Source organism: Mauremys mutica, chromosome 2 (assembly GCF_020497125.1).
Source record: "Mauremys mutica isolate MM-2020 ecotype Southern chromosome 2, ASM2049712v1, whole genome shotgun sequence".
Taxonomy (NCBI): Eukaryota; Metazoa; Chordata; order Testudines; family Geoemydidae; genus Mauremys; species Mauremys mutica.
The window spans coordinates 43150052-43173433 of NC_059073.1; the positions used below are offsets into that span (position 1 = coordinate 43150052).

Consider the following 23382-nt stretch of genomic DNA (forward strand, 5'->3'; position numbering starts at 1 on the left):
TAACCCAGCATGAGCTTCCAGGAAGGACCAAACTGCATTGACAATTTGTGTGATCCCTGCAAATGATTTTGCTTGTATTAGCTGTCTAGATATGGATGATCATATAAGTGCTATCCTAAACACCATTTGATAGCCCAACAACAACTTTGTCAGTTTAAAGTGCCACAGTGACCCCCAAATCCACTGTCCTGAACAGTGGTCTGCTCCTGTGCAAGTATCTATTGGCACCTTAACAGGATTGACACCTCCCCAGTCAGACAAACATATGGGAATCATGGTGCCCAAGTAACACAGCAACTTGCAAGATTAGAACTTTGAAAGGGGAAGGAACAAATATAATTGCACCAAGGTAAATTTCATGGAGTAGCTATGTGAAAGATTCAGCACCAAAAAGTCAGATAAGGGAGTCCATGCCTGGGCAAACACCTGGAGCCCCTTTTGGTCCCAACTCCCCTTAAGAGTTCATTGTGAGCAGTTGAGTCCTTACTGAACTGTACCTTCTTCCCCAGCATGTGCTGAAAGTGACATACTGAGTAAATTTAGGGTAAGAGACTACTTGCTACAATTGCTTGAACTGCACAAATCCTCATCTGAGATTGCCAGAATTTTGATCCATAATTGAGCCATGAGTAGCAAAAACACAAGTTAGCTGAAACTGCTTTGTTTTGTTTTAAAGAATTTCTGAACACTGTACATTGTTGTACTAGAAGTTTAGCCTGAAACACTGAACACATCCTGGGTTCCACTGGAGAACCAAAATTACTTCAATTCACTAGAAAAATAAGCGTAGTACAATGGGGAAGTATTTAAAAAATGAAGTTGTCAACAGGTACGTAAGTTGAGAGGGAGACCCTTTGTATGGCTAGGCTATCTTCGTTAAAATGAGTTATAGCGCCAGCAAGAGCAGGTTTAAAGTAACTGGCAGACTGCTGGGTTTTCGGGTTCTGTGCTTGTGCAAATCAATATTCAAAGCAACTTGCCGTACAAAATAGTCTAGGATAATATTCAGAAGGCTGCCCCTGAAAAAGGATTTATTTTTTCCATTTCATGAGTGTGTTCATAACAGGATAGAAAAGTCAGAAGAACTGCTGGACTTAACACGACACTAAAAGAGAGAAGATCTAGCAACATCCGGGGAGCCACATGCTGTCTGTCCTCATTTTCCCAAGGTTCCTTCAGCTGGTTCCCTTGGCTCCGGCCCCTAAAATAATTGGGAACTCACTCTATCCACTTGGACAGTAATCACTGCCTCTGACAGTAGCAAGAAAAATAGGTGAATGACTGTACAGAAAGTTCAAGGGACTCTCACAAGTGAACCCTTAACTAATATTGACTAAATCCACAGCTAAAAACCTGATAATCAGAACTCCACAGTCCAAATGGAGGTGCAAATTATTCACCTGCATGAAGATGGGAACTCAGCTGGTATGAACTGTTGGGTTAACATCAAAGTTTTGTTTTCCTATCTTCATCCTACTGTCCACTCTCTAGAGTCTAGACTCGTATATTTGGACTGAAGAGAAAAATTTAAAAAACAAAGATCTGCCCTCTGACAGTAGTATGCAGATTAGGATGTGGAATATAAATGAAACTTGAATACATGACTACCAAAGATGTTTTACATTACCTTATTTAACTGGGAACCTTCTGAGTAAGTTTAATTACTTACCATTTACATTAGCCATAAAGCAGTTTACTAACTTTGAAAGTCTACTTTAGTCATGCATTCACTCAAGACCTATTCCTCAGATCAGGCTTCCAGATGGGAACTATTGGTAAAATGGCAGCTTCCAATGAGAAAATTCTGAGAGAGAAATAGTGATACTAGTGGCATTTCTATAAACAGTTTTGAAAATTCATTTTTAATGTATACATTCTTCAGTAAATATTTTCATAAGGTTTTTCTACTGTAAGTTTTCCTTTAAGTTTATGAAAGGAGATATCAGAAATACAGTTTTCATCCACCTTGAACCAACTTGCAGGTTGCTAGCTTTGTAACAAAGCACTAGGAATTCTGTACATTTTCCCAAAAGAAAAACAAAAGAAATTAAACCATGCAACAACTATCCACTTATACATCACAACCACAATTTCTGTAAAGTTGTGTATATAAACCATTTGGGAAATATTACAAAGAACAATACATTAGATTCAATCATGAAAACATTCCACACATTCAGCAAAAAGAGCATCTTAATTTCTTTAAACTGTATTGTTTTCTCTCTGCTCCAGGTGTACAGTTTATTATTAAGACTACCTGTTACTTGGGTAAAAGAAAAGCAATAAGTAGATTTTTTTAAACCTCCATTCATAGACAAGTTTCATCTTCCTTTGGGGCCATTTTTGTCAAATAAGATTAGTGTCCAATTTTCCAAGACAATCAATCCATATACTTCTTAGTGAAAAAATGACTGGGAATGCTGCTAAGTGGACGGCATTCTGAAGGGAAGACTGGGCAGAAGAAAATTAATGTGCATAAATTAGGAACAGCAGTTCGTTTAGCAGCAAGTCTGCTTTATTTGCAACAAGTTTTATTAAGATGTCAAGTGATTCAAGGACTTATTTGGCAACCCTAAGCAGTCAACTCCCTCTGTCAAGAGAGACGAAAAAATATAACACTTAAGCCATCCAATTTTTAAAGCTTTTTTGGGAAACATCATTACTTAAGGTCCTCAAATCCCTCCTCAGAATGCCACTTCTAGCCAAGTGTAGAGACTGGGAACCATGCAAAAACAATTTTGGACATTCACTATAAACCTAAATTTAAAACAGGTAAAGTATTTGTCACACTTACAAAAAAAAAAAGCAAGCAAAATGGAAATGTTATTTACAAGCAATAGCACTTTACATGATTTCATTTTTAACATTCCCTTTTTAAAAATCCCTGTGGAAAACTGTATTTCAGTTCAGTTTACATGGAATCCTGGATAGGCATCAAGGCTTAAGCGTTACTCCCTTCCAGTAAATAAAACAATATTATCAATTTGCTCAATTTATTTTAAACAAATCAACTTAGAAATGTCATTGAATTAAACAAAACTTTTGAACATATAAACACATTTGCCATGTTCTTGACATAGGTTTGATACCAGTATAAGTTAGTATTCATTTATTAGGAAAGCTGTCAATTAGTAAGGCATGTCTTCAGTACAATTAAAATCAGCTTGTTTCTTTAACTATTCTTGTCTTGCAAGTAAATACTATCAAACTGCAGTCCTGTATAAGATAATAGTGGATGGCTGATCAGTACCATTGGTTACAGCTTCATTTCTTTGCCACACAAAAACCAACAAAGTCAATCACATGAAATAAATCATGGCTCTTTACCAGAATTCAGTAAGTGATGTTAATTATGGTCCTTATCAAACACAAGTTTGGAAAGGCTATTTACAGTGTACATTTAGAGATACAAAGAAACCTGCCAGTTTGATATGATGCAATTACACAGTGCCTGAAAATAATGACAATTCTCAAACACCACTTTAATCAACAGTTTCAAGTGGGAAATATTCTTTATTTTACAACTGCTACACTTGCATGGAATTTCTTATAAAAACACTAATCCCCTTCAAGAAGTCTAGATGCATATTCTACATACTACAGGTTAAGGCAGTAAAAAAAAAATGTATTCCTGATAACTGGTGGTCTTGACAATGTCAATTAAAGCTGTCTGAAGTCATTCTTTCATTCTCCACCAAATCCTTAAAGTCCTGTACAGTTAGTGAATGAAAACAGCTGATCTTGCTTTAAAAAAAAACCTAACAAAGGGAAAGGTAATTAATAAATGATAAGGGGAAAAGGAAATATGAATTTTATTTTAAGAGTTTAAAAATGATCAGGGATGATTTTAAATGAGTCTGAACTTACCAACCCCCCCCCCCCCCAAAAAAAAGAATAAAGGATCAAGTAGAAAACAATAGAACTGATTTTATGCACATTGCCACATTCTTAATTAAAATATACTGTTACTTTGAACAATTCAAGTAATGCAATAGAGGCTATCAAAAATAACTTCATGAACCATACTCAAGTTTCAGCAATCACATTCTCAGCCTTTTAGCCCACCAATTTTTATTTTCTTTAACTTTTTATAATAAACCATGAAGGTTGAACTGTACAAATGGATTTTTATTTAATGATTTTATTTGCACTTGTGATTCCTTTAACGGCTAGCATGCTTGGCTAACCAGCATATTGTAAAAATATGGCAGATTATGTATTTAATCAAAGCACTTATTTAGGCATGAAGCAAAATCAAATGGTAGACATCTCAGTTTCTTATACATCACTCAAAAGAGATGCAAGAAACACCACCTATTTTATAGACAACTATTTTACAGACAACCCTTTCTTAAAAAAAAAATCAAGACTTTATTCCCAGCTGCAGATGAGATAGGGCATAATCTGTTGTAAACAGGGCACTGTGTTGTAACACCAGGTTTTTTTTTTAAATTTTATTTAAGATCTTTCCCTTACAGTGGGGAAAAAAAAAGACTCTTCAAAGCATCTTCCAGCACTGTAGCACTTTCTGCTGCTCTCTCTATCACAATTTCCTTTGATTCCTTTTTAAAGATGGTTGTGTTCACAGCAGTTCTGTTTTAAAAATCAGTTGAAATATATAAAATTCTGTACATGTTCACAAATTATTGCATAAACAGCATAATCTTCATGACAGCATTTCACCAACACACGTCCATCTCAGGAAATTCACGTTTCCCTTCTTGCTTTTTTCTTCTTTTTAACTTGTTTTGGGGACTCCCAGCTATCTTCAGACTTGGCTAAAAAAGTTGTAAAAAAACCAAAATGAAACCCATGTAAAGGTTCAGGACATTTATGCACAATTCACTTCAAAAATATTAATTCAGTACATTTCACATTAATATAAGATGAAGTTATGCAGAAATATAGCATGTGCTGTTCAAGCAGGTTTTTTTTGCAAAATTCTACCCCCACTTTCCTCCCTGCATGGCAAGTACAATTTGATCAGCCATGCAGGGAGGAAAGGGGGGGGGGGGTAGAATTTGATCAGCCAAGATGACAACCTAAATTTAAAATAGTCTATTGCTTAAATTCCTCTCACATGATGGGCTCTGGTTTTGTGCTTTAAAATATTTAGGAATCTTTCAAATTATTACACAACAGTAAGCTTTTCAGCCCTTTGTAGCTAAGAAGTTAGGATTCTCTAAATTATTAGTACTCAAGTGACAGCAGTCCAGTGTACTAGCTTGTTCTTTTCTAGACACTTTAAATACACAAATCACAATCTCACTGTCACCTTGTACTCTCCCCCCTCCGCATTTGTTGTATCCATCTGTTGGCTCCCCTCATGTACTTACATTGCAAGCTCTTTGAGGTAGGCACCATCTTTTTGATACACATGAGTACAGGTTCCTGATCTCTGGTTTGGAGCCACTAGGTACTAATTAGCACAATGCAAACAAAAACCATACCACCAATAGCTTAGGCTGAGGTGTGTATGGCAGAAAGCCATATGCCACATCCACCTGCCCAGTACCCAGCTACTCCCATGTTTCACTTGCTCTTTCATGACTACTACAATTCACTGAAACATTCTGAACTACAATCTATCACTGATGCATTAATACTCAAATATGCTCAATCCAAAGGGAAAAAATATTCAACTGTTAATGTTTTTCAACAAGGCTGGTCCTTAAATACTATAGTGATTGGCCCCTTACAAATTCCAAAATAGAAAAGATAATCAAGACTAATAGGACTTCTTACAGTTAGTAACAAGACAGGTCGGTGTTGTACAAGCTTTTCATATAAGTCTGCCAAAGCATCTTAGTCATAACACAAATCTCCAGTTCTGACTTTAGTAAGCAAAATTTACCAAGTATGCTGAATTGTTCATTTTCCACAGCCCGATACAAGCGTCCAGTAGGGACTCGAAAACACTAGGCACCAGTTTCATTTGTGATACAAAAAAAGATTTGAATCCAGGTTTCCATACAGCAAAAAGCTACTGCATTTGCCAAATACAGGTCTTCCTTTTCTCCTCCCCGCACCCAGCAGATGGTTAAATAGTACTCCCAGTTATTAAGCATGTAAATTTAACCAAAAAAAAGTCAGCATGACTTGACCTTCATACTGAGTGTTACTTACTTTGTGGAGGAGGCACACTGTTTTGTTTAATATTAGGACTGGAAACATCTGTCTCTTGTAGCATCTGTGGCACTTGGGAAGAGATCTTGTCAGAATCACACTCTGATACAATTACAGATGGCTCAGTAGAAACAGCAAGTGGAGGAGTCTCCTCAGGCTATTTTGAAAAACATTTTTTGGATTAATTTGGTAAAGTATAGAGTATATAACATTACGAATTGTTTAAGCACTAGCATTTCTGGTTGAATACTTACAGGTCTTCTGAAAGGATAATACTGAAAACAAATCTAAACTACGATCAATGTCTTGTCAAATTTTACCAACAGAGTCATAAGATCATGGCTGCCCTCTAGTGAAAAAACTGAATTAGTTTGAATAAATGTTTACAGGGCTACTAGGCCATTTCATTCCTCTAGTCAAAGTAACTGGGGTGAGGAGAAAGGAAAAATAATCCAAAGGATAGAAAGAATTTGATCTAGTTTACAGGAATGTATTTATTACAGCTGCGTAGTGCACTGTGAAATATTACACACTTTTTATTTCATAGTAATACAATCGATCATTTAAGCAGGACTACACAACTCCAATTACTACAAGGTTCATAAGATCACACATTCTACAGTAATCAGAAAGTGTCTAGTTAATGTTGCTTAAGTATTCACAATACCATGTCTGTCCAGTAGCAGTCATATACTGCTAGTAGTACTACAATAACATTACATACTTGCAAAATTTGTAAGATTTTAATGGTGACCACTGTATAATAGCCTAACGGAAAGATACTTTATAGTGTTATCCCATTAGCTACATTTATAGTATTTCAAAAAAGCAAATTCAATTACTGCATTTTTTTTGGAGATACACATGTTCAAATATTGCAGGCAGCACTTGTATTTTAAGTAAAACCGTTTTATGTAACCTATTCGTATGGCACTTCTTATCTGGATTCAAGCACAATAAAATACAAGCCAAAACACAAAAATCAGAAAGGTAGCCACCCCAAACACCAGCCAGAACAAAAAGGACTATGGCACAAGAAAAAACTCCAACTTGCAGGGTAAACCACTTGACTAAAAAGGACTTAAATCCACAGGAGTAGGGGAGAGAATGGGTAACAGATGAAAAGACAATGTAGGGTCTCTATAAAAAGTGGTTACAGATAGACTAAAGCAGCTTGGACTTGACGCTACCAAGGCAAGTGTCAGAGTACTGAGAAAAGGTCTGCCTTCAGCCCCACGATGACTGATTCTAGGGACAAAAACTGATTGTAATGGACAGACAAGATCATAAACCAAGATCATAAGCCCTGTGTACGATTCAAGTACAGAGGGCTTAGATTTTATATCTACTGATTTATATTGTACCCAGTCATGACATCTGGGCACCTTATAATAAAAAAAACTTTATGGGAACCTTATAATAAACTCTTACAAGAAATACCCATATAGCTAAGAATAATTTCTCAGTTATGAAAGTCTTTATATACAATTGAATCCGGTAGAATGCCATGAGTTAGAGCAGGTCCCAAAGGATGAGCACGACTGACTCAATTTCATTTGCTATCGTGAGTAGCAAGTAAGGGTACATCTACATAGCAACACACACCTGCAGCAGAGCCAAAGTCAATAGACTTTGGCTTGTGCTGCAGGGCTAAAACTAGCAATGTAGACACTTTAGGTGCAGCCTGGGCTCTGAAATTCAGTGAGTGGGGAGAGTCTTGGAGCCATCTCCAGCTCAATCCTTAATGTCTAAACTGCTATTTTTAGCCCTGCAGCAAAAGCCCGAGTCTGTTGACCCAGACTCGGGCTCACTGCCCCGGGTCTTTTTTGCTGTGTAGATGTATCCTAAGAGGCCACGTTTTGCAGCTTGTTGTAAAACAATTTCAAAGGAAGCCAAACTATGGAGCACCTAGTAATCTAGTCTAGATTTCACAAAGTTGTGGATGGTGGAGGCAGGTCAGCCTTGCAGACAGGGACTTGTCAGATGGTAATAACCACAACAGTATGTCCAGGCTCAGAAAGCAGGAGGGTTGTCTATTCTCTAACCTATTTTGCCAACACCCTCCGTGGTCTCCAGAAAAGACAGGCACATCTGTCAAACTAATTAAAACCATAATCACTACCCTCAGTCTTCTTTTGGGTAGAGTTTTAACCAGTTTTCTCATCATCATAAGAGTTACTTAGAAAGTCTGCTCACTGGATGACAGTCAAGAATGAGTTAATAAAATGGGATAGTTATGTAGCATCAGCATACTGATACTGCAATCCATTCTTCTGTATGCCTTCCCCACTCCTAGGTGAAGATGAATAAGAGTACAAGATTACCTTCAGTACCCTCCAACCAAGGATAAGCATGGCAAGTCTACAGCAGACTCACCTATTCTCAACTGAAAAAGCAACCTCGTTATTACTTGGACAACAGTATCATTCAGCAAGGACATTGCTGTCCATCACGGATAGTCAGCCACACTTATAAAACAGTTACTCACCTCTTTGTAACTGTTGTTCTTTGAGATGTGTTGCTCATATCTATTCCAGTTAGGTGTGTGTGCGTGCCGGGTGCACGGAAGTCGGAAAACTTTTCCCTAGCAGCTACCCGTCGGGCAAGCTGTGGAGCCCCCTGGAGTGGCGCCGATATGGCGCTCTATATAAGGCTCTGCCGTCCCGACCCCCCTTCAGTTCCTTCTTGCCGGCTACACCGACAGAGAGGAAGGTGTGTGCGTGTGTGGGGGAAATGGAATAGATATGAGCAACGCATCTCGAAGAACAACAGTTACAAAGAGGTGAGTAACTGTTTTTCCTTCGAGTGCTTTCTCATATCAATTCCAGTTAGGTGACTCCCAAGCCTTACCTCGGAGGAGGGGTCGGAGTCAAGGTAGTGCAGACTGAAGAATAGCCCTACCAAAGGCCGCGTCATCGCGGAATTGCTGGACTATGGCGTAGTGTGACGTGAAGGTATGCACTGAGGCCCATGTGGTAGCCCTGCAGATATCCTGAAGGGGCACATTTGCCAGAAAGGCCATAGACTATGCCTGAGCCCTTGTGGGGTGAGCCATAACAGCAGGCAGAGGGATTTTTGCCAGACTGTAGCAGATACAGATACATGCGGTAATCCATGAAGATATCCGCTTGGCAAAGACCAGAGTGCCCTTCATCCGTTCCGCAATGGCGACGAACAGCTGGGTCGTCTTACGGAATGACCTTGTGCGGTCTATATAGAAGGCGAGAGCTCTTCTAATGTCCAGTAAAGGAAAACGCTGCTCCCGAAGGTTGGCATGCAGTTTCGGGTAGAAAACCGGCAGGAAAATGTCCTGGCTTACATGGAAACGAGATACCACTTTCGGCAGGAAGGCTGGGCGAAGCCTTAGCTGAACTTTATCCTTGTGTAAGATAGTATAAAGTGGTTCACATGTGAGCGCTCATAGCTCGGAAACCCGGCATGCCAAAGTAATGGCCACCAGAAAGGCGGCCTTCCAGGAAAGGTAGAGGAGTGAACAGGAAGCCAGTGGCTTGAAAGGAGACCCCATCAGACAGGAGAGAACCAAGTTCAGGTCCCAGGCTGGCACAGGAGGTTTCAACGGGGGATGGATCTTTTCCAAACCTTTCAGGAAGTGCCACACGACCGGGTGTGCAAACACTGAGCGTCCCGCCGCTCCTGGATGGAATGCTGAAATGGCCGTGAGGTGAACCTTAAGGGAACTGAAGGCTAGATGTTGGTCTTTCAAGTGCATCAAGTAGTCCAGGATGCAGGGTATCGGAGCTTGGAGCGGGGATATCTGCCACTGGGCACACCAGGTGGAAAACCTTTTCCATTTAGCTTCACAAGTGAGTCTCGTAAAGGGTTTACGGCTTTCCAGGAGTACGCACTGTACCGAGTCCGAGCAAGCGCGCTCAGCCTGGTTTAACCACAGATCCTCCAGGCCATAAGATAGAGGGACTGAAGGTCCGAGTGTAGGAGACAACCTTGGCTCTGTGAGATGAGGTCGGGACTGAGAGGATGATGTTGGGGTGCCCATATCGATAGATCCAACAGGGTGGGATACCAGCACTGGCAGGCCCAGGCAGGGGCCACCAGTAAGACATCCGCCTTGTCCCTGCGGACCTTGAGAAGTACTTTGGGTATCAACGGAAATGGCAGAAAGGTGTAGAGAAGCTGGCCTGACCACGAGATCAGGAAAGCGTCCCTGATCGAGCCTGGACTGTGATCCCTCAAGGAGCAGAAGGCTGGGCATTTCCTATTGGTCCACAAAGCGAACAGGTCAATTCGGGGAAACCTCCAGGTGCGGAAGATCGAGTAGATGACTTCCGAGTGAATCGACCATTCGTGCGTGAGGAAGCGTCCAAAACGTGCTGATGGACAGCTTGAGCGAACACCCAGCAAGTACGAAGTTTGAAGAGTGATGGAGTGGGCTAATCAGAATTCCCACAGAAGAAGGGCTTTGTGGCAGAGTGGCGATGGCCGGGCTCTGCCTTGTTTGTTCGGATAAAACATGGCCGTGGTGTTGTCTGTCAGAACTTCCACGCAATGGTCTCGTAGGTGGGTGTAGCCTGATTTGGGGAGGGTTAGTAGGGACAGTGGATTTTATCCACTTAATTAAGTTTTATTTAATAATTAATTTTCTAATTAATTAATATTAGTAATAATTGATAGATAATAATATGGGTATGGCTCGCCAATGTGTGTGATCAGAAGATAAAGTTCGTCTTGAATCAGGCTTCACAGAATTTATACAAGGAGATTGGGGTATGTGACAGAAAACTACACTGAGACAGAATTAGTCATAAAGACCTTTTATTTAAAATCAATGAAACAAGAAGTAAATGTAAAATGTTAAAAGCAGTTTGAGATTACAAAGTTACAAATATTACAGTTCTAATTGCACTTTGCAACAATAGCACTAGAGTTCATACTTACAACTTTGAAAAGAAATAATACTACGACTTAGTATTGACAGCTTTCATAGGAGAAAGAGGCTTCGAAGTAGGTTGAGACGACAAGAATAGAAAGATGTATCACCTCTCTAATGGAGGATTGTCACCCTTTTTATAGGGAGAAATCCTTCCTCCTATGCCCAAATTTGTCTTTCCCCCATGGAAAGGTGAGGGTACCTGTTTTCATAGGCTGACCTTTTATGTGCGTACTAATGACAGTATGTACGCATCTGCGGGTGTATGTGTGAAATTTGTGGGCAGAAAAACCCCACTCTTCACCCTATTTAGGTGAAAGGTTAGCAGACATTCAAAAGTCCCTAGACAATTTGCGTAGGTTTGTCTCCTATTATTACTTTTCTGAGTAAGGGTCTTAAAGGTTGCTTTCAGCGTCACAGAGGAAATAGGCCAGGATGTCTGGCCTAGAAGCTTCTAGGTATCTTGCATTACAGCTATTGAAAATTTCTATTAATCTATGCAGCCTACACATTTTTATCAAAAAGACATTTTATACAGACCAACAGATTAATCCTCAGGGCTACATGGGGAAGGAACGCTTGGCATGCAAGATGGATCACCCTGAGTTCGTTGATACTGATCTGGAGAGTTAGCTCGTTTTCCTGCCACAGACCCAGCTTTGTCAGGTCCTTGAGGTGAGCCCCCCATCCTAGCGCAGATGCATCTGTGACCAGAGTCAGGGTGGGTTGAGGAGGATGAAACGGGACCCCAGTACCTACCGTTTGAGGGTCCAGCCACCAGCGCAGGGAGTCGAGTGTGGGGCTCAGGACTGTAAGCACCATATCTAGGTTGTCGTGGCCTGGTCGATATACAGACGCCAACCATGTCTGTAGGGGTCTGAGACAATCTGGCATGTTGCACTACATAGGTGCAGGATGCCATGTGACCCAGCAGCTTGAGACACTGCCTCGCCGTGGTGGTGGGGAACCTGCAGAGGTTGGTGATTATGTTTGTTAGAGCTAGATGCCGGGCCTCTGGGAGGAAAGCCCAAGCTTGGCTCGCGTCTAAGACTGCTCTGATAAACTCTATCATCTGGGTTGGTGAGAGTACAGATTTGCTGGCGTTCAGCATGATGCCCAAGCAGTCGAATGTGTCCATGACGAACTGCACCTGAGACTGGACTTGCTGGCGAGATCAACCCCGAATAAGCCAGACATCGAGGTACGGGAACACGTGATCGTGATGATGGTGAAGAAAAGCTGCCATGACTGCCATGCACGTGGTAAAGATGCAAGGGGCTGTGAACTGGTAGTCTTGTGCACCATGAACCGGAGAAAACGTCTGTGGGATGGGGCGATTGAGATGTGAAAGTAGGCATCTTTCATATCGAGGGTGGCATACCAGTCTCCTGGGTCCAGAGAGGAGATGATCGTGGCCAAGGAGACCATGTGGAACTTCAGGTTGACAATGTGCTTGTTGAGCTCCCTGAGGTCCAGAATGGGCCTTAAGACTCCTTTTGCCTTGGGAACGAGGAAGTAGCACGAGTAGAAACCCTTGCCCCTGAGCTCTTGAGGGGCTTCCTCCACTGCTCTTAGGGCGAGGAGTGCCTCATCCAGGAGGTACAGAAGTTGCTCATGAGAAGGGTCCCTGAAGAAGGACAGGGAAGGAGGGTGGGATAGATCGGAAGCGGATAGAATATCCCGCCTCTATCATGCGAAGGACCCAACGGTCCGATGTAATAAGGGACCCGGCATGGTAGAAACAGGATAGATGGTTCAGAAAGGGATAGCTAGCCGGGTTTTGCACTGGTAGTCCGTCCTCGAGCGCACCTTCAAAATGGGCGCTTAGGGCCGGGGGGGGGGGCACTTGGATTGGCCCTGGCTTTGTTCCAAAGGAGGGCATGATGGTCTAACAACATGGGTACCTACTTCGGAGAAGTCCTGCCTAGGTCTAGGCGGGAAGGGGCGGTGTTGCGGGCGCTGAGGCTTAAATGGCTTTCTTTGAGTTGCTGGGGTATGCATGCCCAAGGATTTTATGGTGTTCCTGTGTCTTTCAGGGTATGCAGACGAGAGTCAGTTTGCTCAGCGAACAGGCCCTGGCCGTCAAACGGAAGATCCTGAATGGTGTGTTGCACTTCAGGTGGGAGGCTGGATGACTAAAAGGATATTTTAGGTAGCTCTAGTGCCTGAATATAATTTTCAGAATTTTATTTTCACATAAAATATAAATCATAAAAAAAAATCAGATTCTTTATAAAAATCTTACTATATCTGTTTCCTTTGGGTGATCTGTGATCTTTGCTACAAAGTTATTCTAATAAATAACTATTTGAAATTTAGACCTTGTTATCGGTGGTAAATCAATGACATTTTGTATTTGTCAGAGGAATGTTTTTTAAAAAAATTTCTAATTTTACATGCCTTAGTGGAAACCTATACCCATCAGAAGAAACTGTACCACCCAAACAGCAGTCTCAGTGACTTTTATAGTTTTAGCCATTACATAACTACAAGAATCTTTTACTAACAGAAATTGACAAAACCAACATTACTACATAGTTGTAGTGGCCTACTTAACTTTTAAATAATATTTCATTTATGTGTAACACAATTTTGTAAAGTGTGCCTGATGTTTTCAGTTTATATATAAATGCCATCTACACTGAACATGATTCCAGCCTACTACCAGAAGCAGAGATCCTGTGCTGGAGGATGAGTGCATCATTCAGTGACAATATCTAAAGATCCTGCTGCTTGGAGAAGGGGGGGGGGGGGAAGAGGGGGGCAGTCTGCCTCCTTTCTCCTCTCTTCCCCCACAACCAAAAGATTTCTTGCTGTTTCAAAGAGATGAAACTCGCTGCCAGAGCATTTACTGACTTAGATGACACATAGTTCTTTTCACACCTGTTACATGCAACTTCCACATGCAAATTTCCTCCAATTTTTCAATTCTTGAGATGGGAGTGCATTTTAAGATTGATTATGTAATAGATACAAGATTAAATTCCCTGAAAGTACAGATTTCAAAAATGAATCTTATTTGTTTCAGTTACTTCCCCATATCAAATTTGGTTTACAAGTCTAAAGATGTTTTTTCTATCTACCAACACTGGAATCTGAAGGGCCAACACAGCTCACTGAGAGAGCCAGAATAAAGATTTCGTAACTGAAATTTAACAATTCTGTTAATGTGGATGCCAGAATACAATATAATCCAGGTTTCACTCCCATTCTTATATCAGGTCTGATTTATTACTTTGTAAACCCCCAGTTAATGCAATCATACTTTATTCAGTTATATTTGCTTTCTTGAACAATAAACACCGGGTAAAGGTCTACTGAGTCAGCAGACGTGCCCTTTAAATTAAGGAGGCAGAAGTGCACCTAATCAACGTTCCAAGCACATAGCCTGAAGTGATGGTAATGTTAAGGATGTAGACAAGTCAATAAAATGTTTCAATGCAGTTTTTCATCTTGAGTATTTCAAAATAGGACCTACAACATTTTTTTAAATTTCATACCTCAGCTGGTTCACTAGTGCTTATGGTCTTTAAAGAAAAAGCTATTTCCTGTTGTGGTTGAGCTTTTGCAGTATCCTCCTGGAATTCCTCTCCAACCTCTCTATCCAGGTCTTCAGCATCCTACAGAAAAAAGAAGGGAATGAGCCAACACCTGCAGAAGAATTCCATTTATCCTTTTCCTGTTAAGTCTTGGTTCTGCTGTGATACTAACTCAACTAGGTTGCATGAATGACGTTAAGAGAAGTACACATGTAAAGAAAGTATTAGATTAATACAACTGGACATGCAGTACAGGCCAGGATTATTACAAATAGTTTCTAGAATGTAACACGAAAATATCTATTGAGGCAAGATAAATCAGTCATGTCCTGAAAGCAACAACCTATATAAGTCAATTACTTATCACAAACAAAATAATTAAGTGTTTTAAATTATGAAGCACTTCAAATGTATGTACAAAGTGTGTGAGAATATGTAAAATGGAAGCATGTGTGAAATTTAAAGTGAAGTTCTATTCTGAAAACTGATTGTGTAAAATTGTCATTTAGGGTTTGATATTTGTTAATTCCATGCTCAGTTTACAAGTAAAAAGACATTTCTAACCATGAGCCCGGCAGACTAAACCTGAACTCAGCTTATTTCATACATCAAAACTATTAATGAAGGTTATGCAGAAAAAGCTACGCCCTCAGTGATGTATATGCAATTCTACTGTCTTCAAATTAGGTCTACAGAGAAATTATTTTATTTTAGGTGTTTATATAGCCCCAACCACCACGGTATCTGAACACCTCATAATCTTTATGTATTTATCCTCACATCACCTATGTAAATTAAGAAAGTACTTTTATCCCCATTTTACAGATGGGGGAAACTGAGGCACAGAGGCCTAGTGATTTGCCCAAGGTGTCTCAAAGTCTGTGGCAGAGCAGGAAATTGAACCCAAATGCCCCAAGACCAAAGCTATGCCCTAAACATTGGACCATCCCTTCTCCACACACTCCCTTCGGCTTGCACAGATGGAACCAATCAGACTGTAACAATTCTGTTGGTGAACGAGGAGGAATAGAATTCAGCTCACTTTTTTTTTTTAAACTGCCTTTGACGTCTGTTAACTAAAATTTACTTCTTTTTGGTCACTCAAATCAGCAGATATTGAAGTATAGCCACTGAATAAGAAGTTCCCATCTGTACACAATCACTTTTCAGATCAGAAAATCGCTGTCAGACCTACTTTAGTGTTCTGGATTTAAACTGTAAACTAGTTTGTCCTAGTGCAATAGCAATCTAACCTTACAACAGGCTCTCATATTGACAGTTCTATATGCACCCATCAAGCAAGAGACTTAAGCAATTTAGGTTTTTTAATACTGTTTATAAGCTCTGTGGATGGTAAGAAGTTATTCTCACCTTTTGTACATTTATGCTGATATACTAATCCAAAAAAGGTAGTTTTCTTAAACTGAAAATCAGAACTAAAAGTATTAAACAAGAACTTTATGAAACATAGCTGGAGATGCAAAATTAAATGAAATTAGAGATACTAGCGTGTAGCTAGCACTTGATTCTTTGGATAGGAATCAATTTGACAGGATAATTGACAGGTAGGTTACATGTAACTATAGTACCTGGAATTCAGAATATATTGCCTCTGCAGATCCCTGTTGGAGGAGTTGTTTCTTTCAAGCCACAGGCCTTTATACAGAAGACACACAAACTCACAAACACTGAGTGTGGAATTTGAGCATTCCAAGCTGTGATTTTAGAAGCTCTGCTTCTTTAGAACCCTCATTTTTTCTTTACCACAAGTAAGATACTGTAAATCTACAGTGCCTCTCCCTCTCTCCAAAGGCATTAGTTACAAATCTCAGTTACTGGTTAAATTTCTCTTTAGGAAACTGCCTCTGCAGAGTCTCACTGTAATTGACTGGCAAGTAGTAACAGTCCGAAGGAGTGAGACCAATTAAAAAAACAAACAAAAACACAAAAACAAAAAACCCACTGAAGGACTGCTTTCCTCCAAAAAAACATCCAGTATGACTCCAGATTTGAGACAGTAATGATTTGTAAAAAGTCTAAACTGAACTGTGAAAAGCAGCCCTGCATTTGATACACATTTGAGCACAAGCAGCTAAAGTAGTTACTCTCCCAGTAGAATGAGCTCACCCTGTCTGGGAACACTAGTAGCACTAGATAGAGGTGAAACTCTTGTGCTATCTTTGCAAATATATAAACTACTGAGGTGACCTAAGGAACTCTTACTCCTGCCCAGGTAGTAACTAACATCTTGTCCAGACCTAGCTTGCTGAGATCGAGTGTAGCTTCTCCTAGGAAGTTATGATTCCTGGAGACTTAGAATTTCATACAAAAATCAAGCTAAATCACAATCTTAAGTAAGAGTTTAGATAAAGTCACATCACCACCATATCATTAGGGTATATGGTATAAGAGTATGCCAAAAGAACTTCCAGCTCACTCATATTGTACCTGTATTTAAGAAAGGAACAAAAATCATCTGGGAAATGACAGGCCCATTAGTTTGACCTCAATTGTATCATAGAATCATAGGAAGGGATCTCGAGAGGTCATCTAGTCCAGTCCCCTGCACTCATTGCAGGACTAAGTATTATCTAGACCAGCGTTCCCCAACCTTTTTGGCACCAAGGACCGGTTTCGTAGAAAAAAAAATTCCGCGGACCTGTGGGATGGTTTTGGAACGATTCAAGCGCATTACATTTATTTTTGTACTTTTATTTCTATTATTATTGTAATATATAATGAAATAATTATACAACTGACCATAATGCAGAATTAGTGGGAGCCCTGCCCCTTATCTGACCCCCACCCACTTCCTGCCCCCCCGACTGCCCGCCCCCCTCAGAATCCCCGACCCATCCTGCTCCTTGTCCCCTCACCATCCCCTAGAGACCCCCACCACACTGGGACCCCACCCCTGCTCCCTGTCCCCTGACTGCCCCAACCCCTATCCCCCCCCCCGCTGAGTCCTGACAGACCCCCCCGGAACACCCACAATCCAACCCCCCCATTCCCTGCCCCCTGATCGCCCCCCCAACCTCCGCCCCCTCTCTGTGCCCTGACTGTCCCCAGGACTCCCTGCCCCTTAGCCAATCCCGCTGGCCCCAGCCTCTTACCCCCGGCTCCCTCCTCACCCGGAGCCTCAGCGCCTCGCCCGACAGCTGCAACGTGTCTCCGGCAGGGCCTGAGCTCCGTCCCGCTCAGAGCCGCGTGGTGAGAGGGCGGGGCTGGGAGCTCCACGCCGAGCGGAGGCAGCTGAGCTCAGCCCGGAGCTCGCAGCCCCGCCCCCTCACCACGCGGCTGAGCGGGGCGGGGCGGGGCGGGGCTCAGCGGCCCCGCCGGAGACACGCCGCTTGATGTGCTAGGGGTCGGTTCGCGGCCCGGTTCCGGACCCCTGATCTAGACCATCCCTGACAGATGTTTGTAAGGTCTTAGAACAAATTTTGAAAGAGAGAGTAAAGACTGAGATAAATGGTAACTGGGATAAAATACAACATGGTTTTACAAAAAGTAGATCATGCTAAACCAACCTGATCTCTTTCTCTGAGAAAATAACCAATTTTCTAGACAAAGGAAATGCAGTAGATTTAATCTACCTGGATTTCAGTAAATCATTTTATACAGTTCCACATGGGAAATCAGTAGTTAAATTGGGATGATGGCAATTAATGAGAACAGAAAGGTGAGTAACAAACTGGTTAGAGGGGAGACTACCATGGGTCAAGCTGAAAGGTAAATTACCAGGCTGGATGGAGACTACTAGTGGAGTTCCTCAGGGATCGGTCTTGGGATAATCTTATTTAACATTTTCATTAATTACCTGGCACAAAGAGTGGGAGCATGCTAATAAAATTTGCAGATGACACAAAGTAGGGAAGTACTGTCAATATGAAAGAAGACTGGCATATCATACAGGAAGACCTGGATGACCTTGAAAACTGGAGTAATAGAAATGGAATAAAACAAAACTTAATAGTGCAAAGTGCAATGTCATGCACTTAGGGACGAACTACAAATTTTTTTGCTATAAATTGGGGACATATCAGTTGGAAGCAACAGAGAAAAAGGCTAATGCAATCTAGGATGCATCAGGAGAAGTATTTACACTAGAGACAGGGAAGTGTTATTACCTCATCTGGAGTACTATGTGCAATTCTGGTGTACCATGTTTCAGAAAGATGAATTCAAAGTGGAACAATTCACTGAAACATTCTGAAATACAATCTATCACTGACTCATTCATACTCAAATTTGCTCAATCCAAAGGAAAAAATGTAGGCTTGAAATCAAATGTTCTAACCATTAGAAGACGAACTCTGAAACAGCCTTACAAGGGGAGCAGTAGGGGCAAAAAGACTAACTTGTTTCAAGACTTAGCTTTATAGAGGGAACTGCATGATGAGGTGGCCTATAATCACATATGGCCCATCCCCGACGCTGATAAATAGTTTAGGATAAGCGAAACTGAACTGGTTTGGGAAGAACACCCAAATTTTCCCTCATGTTTCATGATTTTTCTGTTGATCAACAATGAAATATTTGACATTGAATGAATCTGATGAACATGATTCAATTTTTTGAATTATGTTCACCAAAAGAGTCAGGCAGCTATTTATAACTGACATCAGTCAAGTATTTGAAGAATCACATTAATTCTTGACAAGCAGAAATGGAATATAATTCAAAAGTATTGAAAAAAAATCAAGTGCATCTTTTAAAATTAATTTTAAAGAGATCTTATTTTATTTTACCTGTGCAGGAGAGCTAGCTTCTTCACCTTGCTTCTTTTTCTTCTTCTTCTTCTTCTTGGATTTGCCACTACTACAGCTCTGGAGAGTTGGCTCTGCTTTTTCTCTTTCATCATCTGAAGCCTGAGTATTAGAAGTACAAGACTGAGTCCAAAGAAAGTATAATTTCTCACTGCTTTTCGCTGACCTTCTAAAGATGGTATACATGTCAATCCTTTGTATCGTTTATACTTAAATTCTTAAAGCTGCAAATGGCCACGTAAAATTAAGAGTATTTTGGTAATAGAAAACATTCTTTTCATGCTATTTAGCAACACTGTCAACAGCAACTTGAATGGCAAATGGCCAAAGATGACGACATATTTGCTTTGCATAATCAAAATACCAAAGTCCTGGTAGGCATTGTGAGCTTTCCTCTCAATACTAGCACAATAGCTCGACATTTTTAGTCTACAGTGAGCACTCGACTTCTATCCCTTCCTTTGTAAATTACTCCAGAACCTACTGGCGGTAGAGCCAGTGCTATGATAAGCTATATTAAAGATACCTTGAAAAAGTTTCATCCACCTGCAATCGCATGCAAGTGCTGCAGAGCAAAATGCAAGCACTTAGAAAAATGTTCATTTCAAGGAATTGCTGCCCCATACCAATCCTAATTTGGGCAATGAGGAGTGACACATTAAATGTTTTCCTGCTTGACTGTTGTGCTTTTATGTTTGTAACAATAACGGCACCACTATACATGTTCAATGAAAAGTGAGTGTAATGTGGGAATTAAATTGCCTGTTTATTACTACTATAATCCAAAAAAGGTAGTAAAGGATAAGGTAGAAAATTTCGTATGCAATAAGTTAAGTTATCTACCTTCTGAACATCAGATAATGGTTCCTCAGGCTGTGGAACAGAAGAAGCTTTTTCTTCATCTACCCAGTTCCCCCACTCTTCTGCTGGTGCATTCCAATCAGAGCTAGGATCAGCAGACGAAAGACCATCTACGAAGGTTAAAAAATAATGACAGTTTCAGGAAAACCTACTTACTCTACAATACAATTGCCAGTTTTCAGAAAAATGCCAAAAGCACTTCAAAAATCAATCCTGTAATAAACTCTAAATTCTTTTGCTGTTAAGATAGTACAAATACTCATTATTATTATTTTTAATGCTATAGGTTTATTTTTTTATTAGTAAGTGGAAGATGCTTGACGAGGGCTTGAGGTAGGTAAAACAGAATACCAAATAGAATACATTTACTTGTAATTAGTTACATAGCTTCCATTTAACAGGGAAACTGTTGATAAAGCAACTGAATTGCTGGCTAGTCATACAGTACCAAAAAATAAGACCTAATTGCTTTGAGATCCTGCAATGGAACCAATTTAAAATATTGTAATATTTTAAATTTCTAAAGTGATTTTTTTTCTAGATGGGCAATACTGTTACTTCAACAACAGTACAAAATACTAAAAGTCCACAAAGATTTAAATTTCTGGAAAATTAATTTTCTTGGCCAAAATTGCTATCAATATGAATTCTTTATAAACTGCATCCACATTTACCGACAAATTAAGATCCTGGAAGAAAGATACTTTATTGCATAAATTGGTACAAAAAGGATATTAGTTCTCATTTTCAACAGTTAGCCCAGTTCTTCAAACCATGGTATGAGCAGTCAAGGTGACTCTTTGTAAACAGACTGGTATATAAATGCATTCTGTTGATTTGTTTTCAATCTTGAACTTAAAAGTTGATTTACTGAGTTTTTGCATACTGTATTTTTCTTCAAGTTTTGCAGGTCTTTGCTCCATTTTTCCATTAGGTTGTTTATTTCACTGAGGACTGTGCAAATATGTTGTCACTGATGAATGTGACAGATTTAATAAGTCAATTCATATTTCATAGAGTAGAAATACTGATTAGAGCGAATTATGAAGACAGGTGGAAACACTCTTTTGTACAGAGTGACAAGTTGGTTTCAAAGTTAACATCTTATGCCATGTACCATAAATATGAGAGGAGACTAAAGAAATTAACGTAAAGGGAGAACGGGGGGGGAGGGAAAGAGGACAGGAGGAGGACACAAAAACCTTGTTTACCAATGATGAATAGTCTGAATTCAGAATATTTATATTTGCATCCCTTTTCTCCACGCATTGACTTCTCAAATCATTTAAAATACTGCCAAAACTGAATTCCCTCCCACCTTGGGGTGAAGTTAGTGTACAAGGTAGTAAGACAGACTGATATGGTCCAATTATAGCCTAACATCTAAAATCCTTAGCAAAATACTGGCTTCTCACTTGAAGATCCCAAAGTTGTCCTTTCTTTTCTATCCAATCTGGAGCTACCTCTGCATCTGAGTACTTTTATTTGTATCCAACCTGAAACGGGATAACGTACACAAATACGTACGCTTATGTTTCCCACTTCTCTCACATTTGTATTTCAGTTACTTGATATCCATGACATTATTAAACTATGTAAGCATAAACATTCCCAGTGGCTCAACATGCTCAGGAATTTGGATAACTATACCCTTTAGAATTCAGACAAGTGATTGACCCTAAGATGATTCTAAGAGCTATAAAAAAACAAGTTTGTATTATTAAATCGGATGAAAAAAGACAGTGTTGGACTAGTTGTGTCAAACTGGTCATACAGAATCTACACTATTTTCATATATTACTTCCTCGCTGCTCTTAAAGATACTATCTTTCTACAAGCAATTTAGTAATTGTTTAATAAATAATACAGTAGTATAGTTGACAGGATAAAACTTACTAGCCAGTAACACTATAGCTGTTTCCTAGACTAATCAGCCAATGGATATGCACTAGATTGATATGGAAAGTTATCTGCTTAGATTTGACCATGGACATAAACATCCATAAATATTAAGCAGCTTAATGTGAACATATCTTAAACAAGAGAGTAAGTGGCAAAGAGTTCTGTGGCACCTTATAGACTAACAAACGTATTGGAGCATGAGCTTTCGTGGGTGAATACCCACTTCATGGCTTGCATCCAACAAAGTGGGTATTTACCCATGAAAGCTCATGCTCCAATACGTTTGTTAGTCTATAAGATGCCACAGAACTCCTTGCCGCTTTTACAGATCCAGACTAACATGGCTACCCCTCTGATAAGAGAGTAAGTGTTCTTTACAAGTATAGTATTAATAGTAGGGACTAAGATTTAAATATTCAGTTATATTAATATTTTATACTCTTCACATTTGGAAAGACTGATCTGTGTTGAGGAACTACAAGATCATATTTCAAATTTACAAGAAGAAATCAAGAGTTAATGATGAAACTGAGCTTTATATACCAGTTCTTAAAATGATTTCAGAGGTATTCACTGTAGGGGACATTTATATAGTCAATAATTGTGTGTTTTTACTATTATTAGATGGTTCACAAAAAACAGGCTGAATTCAAATGTCTTCCAATACTCAGTAAAGCATATAGTGTGCTATGACCAATACATAAACTGAGCTCAGAGGCTTGTTATGTACTCATGTGCTGGAGTATTAACCCACTCTATTGGATCCCATAGCAGTATCTACGTAACATCAAGCCAGTACAGTTCATTCTGGGATTCAATTACTTATTAAGACTATTTCTAGCAAAAACCAGAAGAAACTGGATACAGTTTTTTTCCATATCTGAAACAGGTACATTTCCTTAACCAAGTGATTCAGCTTAAAAAAATAACTATTTGAGGACTATTTTATATTTACATAATCATTAAAACTATGGATTTCAGCTGTAAGTAAGTTTCCCGATATCTGTGCCTTAAATTGACATTTAATATTACAGAAATGAAAGATATAAAGCAAAAGCAACAGAATATAAAACCAGAAGCCAATTAATGTAAAAGTTCAGACTGTGTGGCTGAAAAAAAGCAGAGAAAATTTTAAATCACAAGAATTTTAGAGGAACATACTTAACCCAGACCATTCATCATCAACATGGGGCTGACTGCGGTTTAAATCCCACTGAAAATCAGAAGTACCAGGCTGAGTAACTGGCTCATTGCTGGATCCTGTAAGAGAGCAGAAGAAATA

At 39.8% G+C, this 23382-nt stretch overlaps 1 protein-coding gene across 1 annotated transcript in view; it reads right to left on the bottom strand.

Moving 5' to 3' along the window:
* Positions 1-2979: 2979 nt before the first annotated feature.
* Positions 2980-23382, bottom strand: part of MTDH (metadherin) — a 53668-nt gene continuing 33265 nt past the window's right edge. Inside the window, exons 8-13 of the mRNA XM_045004648.1 lie at positions 23262-23360; positions 20181-20308; positions 19320-19439; positions 14533-14652; positions 6127-6283; positions 2980-4778 (exon numbers count right to left, since the gene is read on the bottom strand). Of these exons, the coding sequence (XP_044860583.1) occupies positions 4708-4778; positions 6127-6283; positions 14533-14652; positions 19320-19439; positions 20181-20308; positions 23262-23360 (695 nt within the window). The 3' untranslated portion in view covers positions 2980-4707. The remainder of the gene's footprint in view (positions 4779-6126; positions 6284-14532; positions 14653-19319; positions 19440-20180; positions 20309-23261; positions 23361-23382) is intronic.